General features: G+C 36.4%; 1 protein-coding gene across 1 annotated transcript; it reads left to right on the top strand.

Annotated features, from left to right (window-relative positions):
* The first annotated feature begins 577 nt into the window (after positions 1–577).
* Positions 578–5,302, top strand: LOC137043176 (extracellular calcium-sensing receptor-like). Its single transcript, XM_067419342.1, has 6 exons — positions 578–804; positions 989–1,277; positions 1,354–2,109; positions 2,208–2,435; positions 4,114–4,237; positions 4,389–5,302. Exons 1-6 carry the CDS (start codon positions 596–598, stop codon positions 5,300–5,302), a joined length of 2,520 nt encoding a protein of 839 aa, XP_067275443.1. The 5' UTR covers positions 578–595.
* Positions 5,303–5,633: the final 331 nt, after the last annotated feature.

The raw sequence follows: 5,633 nt of genomic DNA, 5'->3' as shown, positions 1-5,633 counted from the left end.
ACCACCAACACTAACTGTATGTTGCAATTTTAATTAGTAACAATAAATAAAGTGGTCCGTAAATTCAGACAGGCCATGTCATTCAAGCTACGTATATGCTGTATGCTACAGTAATAAATAATATACCTGACGAAGTGGTCCTGAATTAATTTTGCTTTGTCTTAATATAAAGGTGCCTATACTGTACTGACTCAGTTTATAATTTCCTGTAAACAAACAAAAAAACATAAGCAAATGCAAGTTCCATACAGCAAGTTAAACATTTACTAATGACAAAATATACTTTCAGAAATAAACAAGCAACCAAGCAAGTACAAAAGTATCAATACAAAATACAAGAAAAGATTGATAATATGAATCCAGGTTTACAAAAAAAAAGTATATAGTGCATATTTTTGAATATTTTTACCTGAACATTTTTACAATTTACTGCTTAGCAAATCATACTGTTAAATTAGCTTGACGCTATTTCACCCTTCCTTGACCTGCTCCGACAGCTCATGTGCTCATTCATCCATATTAACGATGTATATAAATGCAAATACTGAATCAAATCACTTGCATTTGATATCTTCAGTTGAGCTCAACCTTTGTGATGCTTCTCTTTCATTACACGCTTCTGCTTTTCCATCAACTTATTACAGAAGCAGAAAAGTCTCTTTGCCGAATGATGGGAGATCCCAAATACCCACTGCTTTCCAAGGATGGAGACATAACTATTGGAGCACTTTTTCCAATACGGAGCATAGAGACATTACCTTCATTTGAATTTACAAAAAAGCCTCAGCTGATATCATGCTCCAGGTTTGTTAAAATTAAATGCTAAAAATATAAAATATACTATATAATAATATCTGGATATAATATATAATAATGTATAATACTATATTGAATGTTATTGTGTTTTTTTTAAGTAAAAAAAGTGCTGTATACCCTCTCTCTACTTTTTCATTGTATTTACCTATTGTCTTGTTTAATGTTTTCCCAGTGTGAATATAAATGGTTTTCGAATGGCTCAGTCCATGATTTTTGCCATTGAGGAGATTAACCGAAGTGAAAGTTTGCTCCCAAATGTTTCTATTGGCTACCGTATCTATGATAGCTGTGGTTCACGTCTGTCTTCTATGAGTGCAACTATGGCATTAATGAATGGTCCAGAGTTTTCTGCAGGAGGCAGATGCAATGGACAATCTCCTATACATGCTATCATAGGAGAAACAGAGTCTTCTGCTACAGTGATTCTGTCCAGAACTACAGGACCTTTTAAAATTCCAGTGGTAAGGAGCAATAACAGCAAAACATGACAATATCTATACTGATGACATACTGTTTCACTGTCTTTTTCTTTTTCAGATAAGTCATGCAGCCACATGTGAATGTCTCAGTAATAGGAAAGAGTACCCATCCTTTTTTAGGACTATTGCTAGTGATTATCACCAGAGCAGAGCACTGGCATACATTGTGAAGCTCTTTGGCTGGTCTTGGGTGGGAGCTGTGAACAGTGACAATGACTACGGAAACAATGGAATGGCAATATTTCTGAATGCAGCCCAGGAGGAGGGGATTTGTGTGGAGTACTCTGTGAAATTCTACCGAACAGAGCCTGACAAACTCCAAAAAGTCATAGAGACAATTAAAAAAAGCATGGCAAAAGTAATTGTTGCATTTCTTACCACTTCTGAGATGTATAGCCTACAAAAGCAGCTAAGCATTCAAAATATTACAGGCCTCCAAATGATTGGTGTAGAGTCATGGATAACTGCAAAGAGTTTGCTCATTCCAAACAGTTTCCATGTACTGGGAGGATCATTGGGGTTTGCAGTGAGAAAAATGGATATTGAAGGCTTTTCAGATTATGCTATAAAATCATTCTGGGACACAGCTTTTCCATGCTCACAGACTGAGATATATTCTTCTCAATATGCATCAAGTTGCACTGTATATCGTGACCTGTTCATGCTGAGAAACTACAATGATGATATACCTGAACAAAGATATGCAAGCAACATCTATAAAGCAGTATATGCTGTGGCTCATTCACTACACAAATTACTTAAATGTAAAGACAATGGCAGTTGTGAAAAAGACTTGAAAATAAAACCACAGCAGGTAATCAAGTGAGTGGTAGCTACATTTAGCAAGTAGGAACAAGAGAATAACCCTTTTCGGTTTAAGCGTTAAAATGTTTTTTTTTTCTTTCTCAATAGGCAGTTGAGGCTCTGAAAAAGGTAAATTTTACTGTTAAGATGGAAGATCGTGTATGGTTTGACAGCACTGGTGGTGTAGTAGCCCAATATGAAGTTGTGAACTGGCAGCTGGACTCTAATGGATCAATCAAGTTTAAACCAGTGGGATACTATGATGCCTCACTGCCCCTAGACCAGCGCTTTGTGCTTAATACTGAAAACATAATCTGGGCTGGTGGACAACTGGAGGTAAATGGCATTAACATTTTTATCAAAGTTTACCGTACTGGGGGAGCACAATTTCTAAATAATTACATTGTCGAAGATTCGATGCATTGATATGCGGAGCCGGATTCGACTACCGATGTCATGATCGAATCTTCACAGGTGTTATGAAACGAGGATCATACCATTTTGGCAATATAGGGGTGCTCAATATTTTAAAGACATGGTGCACCACGGCACTGCTGTGATTCGCGTCCGGTGTGTGACCCCTTTAAGGGTGCTAAGCTTCGCACTGCAAAAAACACATACAATCAGATTCACCGGTGGCAGCATTCGGTGCCTGTCCGTGGCAGCTTTGGGAGTTGTTTAAAATCCTGCCACGCCACAAAGAGCCATTTCAAGGTTTTATATTAAATTTATAGGTAACACTTTACAATAGGGGTGCACTAATATGCATTAATTCATGCTTACTTAATGCAGAGATAATCATGAGTTAATGTATTACTAATGTTGAACTAACCCATTTATTAATGATTACTCTATCAGCAACTAATGAAGATTCTACATGATTAATAGATTAAGTAATCATCAAATTGTTATTAGTAAATGTGTTGTAGTAATTCCTTAATAACATATTATATTAACTAATAATGTAAATTAATGTGTTAATTACCACAAGGGGTCAAAGCCATGCATTTCAACTTCCAGTTGTCTGAAGAATGGATTAATGCATATTAGTACACCAGTATTGTAAAGTGTTACCAATATATATTATGTGTCCCTCAAATCGTCACTGTACATACTGATTTCACCCTGTGCTACAAAATAAACTCATCGTGCAGCTCTTCTGTCAGAAGTTGATTCAAAATTGAGCTTGCATGTATATAATGTGCGCGTCTGGTAGCGGTGTGAGATACCTGAGATGCGGCGCTGAGCTTTGCGTCCGGTGTGCGACCCCCTTAAGGCACAATCGACTTAAGAACGTGCATGTAAACGCACTCAAAGTGTTCTTTTCCTCTCTAGGCAGGTATTTTTTTTAAAGGTTTATCTATTAAAATGTTATTTTATATATGTGTGATGTTCTGTATTTCGATCGTGGCTTTAACATGTTATGAGAAAACGGTTTACGAATGTTTATCCACCACATTACCTTTTCTTTAAACCTAAATAAGAAAGCCATTGTCAGTTCGTCTGTCAGTTGGCAAGCAGTTTTGGTCGCTTTATTAAAAGTTGTTGTTGTGTGCAGTGTGTAAAGGAAAATAAAAATAGTTTTACCCTCCTGCTGACTAGTGTGGTGCCCCTCCCAACCCATTCACACACATAGATGACTTGACCATATCAAGATTCGACAATTCTGATTCGAATGTGTAAATCCTTAGTCGGGGAAACCCCTCTGTTCTATAGAAAGGTGGCCAAAGGTGTATTTTTTTATTCTAAACCGTGCATTATACCATTCCTCCTGATACTGCATATGTGTAACTTCAATACAGAAAATGTACAAATATATTCTGTATAATTCCTAATTCCAATATTTAATAATTTTACATTTTTAAAAATGTTAAATAATTTGTCCCTAAAGAAATCAGTCATTTATTGTTTCAAATAAGCAATACTCTCTCTGTTCTCAGTAATACTTTTGAAATGTATTTAAATTCTTAAGAGTCGCTTTAAATATATATGTACAATTTATTTTTCTACATAGAAGCCAAGGTCTGTGTGCAGTGAGAGCTGTCCACCAGGAACTAGGAAGGCTGCACAGAAAGGAAGACCTGTCTGCTGTTATGACTGTATTCCTTGTGCAGAAGGAGAAATCAGCAATGAGACAGGTAATCTTTAGCCCATCTAACAGTTTAACAGAACATTGGTTATTTCCTTCATTGTGTTTTCATTCTTCTCTTACAGTTTCTATTTGCAATGTCTTAGCAAAGATAATTTTATTTTTATTTGTAACTGTAGTGATCACAACTTCCTTTCCAGATTCAAATAACTGCAAGCAGTGTCCAGAGGAATACTGGTCTAATGCTGAGAAAAATAAATGTGTGTTAAAGGCTGTAGAGTTCCTGTCATTTACAGAAGTTATGGGTATAGTGCTAGTCTTTTTCTCACTGTTTGGAGTAGGATTAACTGTGCTTGTGGCCATCCTGTTTTACAGTAAGAAGGACACCCCAATAGTAAAAGCCAACAACTCAGAGCTGAGCTTCCTGCTGCTCTTCTCATTGTCTCTGTGTTTCCTCTGTTCACTTACTTTCATTGGTCGGCCTACTGAGTGGTCCTGTATGTTGCGTCACACAGCGTTTGGGATCACTTTTGTCCTCTGTATCTCCTGTGTTCTGGGAAAAACAATAGTGGTGTTAATGGCCTTCAAGGCTACACTTCCGGGAAGTAATGTAATGAAATGGTTTGGGCCTGCACAACAACGACTCAGCGTTCTTGCACTTACACTTATACAGGTTCTTATATGTGCGCTTTGGTTAACAATATTTCCTCCATTTCCCAACAAAAATGTTAAATATTATAAGGAAATTATCATTCTTGAGTGCAGTCTGGGTTCTGCTATAGGTTTCTGGGCTGTTCTGGGTTATATTGGTCTAATTGCCATCTTTTGCATTTTTTTGCCGTTTTTAGCTCGAACGCTACCTGATAACTTTAATGAAGCCAAATTCATCACATTCAGTATGATCATATTCTGTGCTGTATGGATCACATTTATTCCAGCTTATGTCAGTTCACCTGGAAAATTTACTGTAGCTGTAGAGATATTTGCCATTTTAGCTTCAAGCTTTGGTTTACTACTCTGCATTTTTGTACCAAAATGTTATATAATCTTGCTTAAGCCTGAACAAAATACAAAACAACATATGATGGGAAAGGTTCTGTCAAAGTCATATTGAGAGAGAAGATAATATTGGCGGAATATATTGGCATTGTAATTATATAACATTATAAAACAATAATAAAAGCTTTGACACATAAATGTGACCCATCACGGAAACCAGTGACACAAGTCGGCAGCAATGCTTTCGAGCAAAATGAGAAAGAAGCAGGTTTTTTTTTTTTTAGTATTGGTATATTTAAAAGTATTGGTATTATATATACCAGTATTGGTATATTTAAAAGCATTCATTTTGAGGTTGAAATCGCATTTTTTTGTCTGTGTATTTCCATACTGGCTTTTGTTATTGCCCCGCCCTCCAAGGAAAGTGTGGCTACTTATTTATGCAG

Source organism: Pseudorasbora parva, chromosome 16, assembly GCF_024679245.1.
Source record: "Pseudorasbora parva isolate DD20220531a chromosome 16, ASM2467924v1, whole genome shotgun sequence".
Lineage (NCBI taxonomy): Eukaryota > Metazoa > Chordata > Actinopteri > Cypriniformes > Gobionidae > Pseudorasbora > Pseudorasbora parva.
This window is presented reverse-complemented; position numbering and strand designations above follow the sequence as displayed.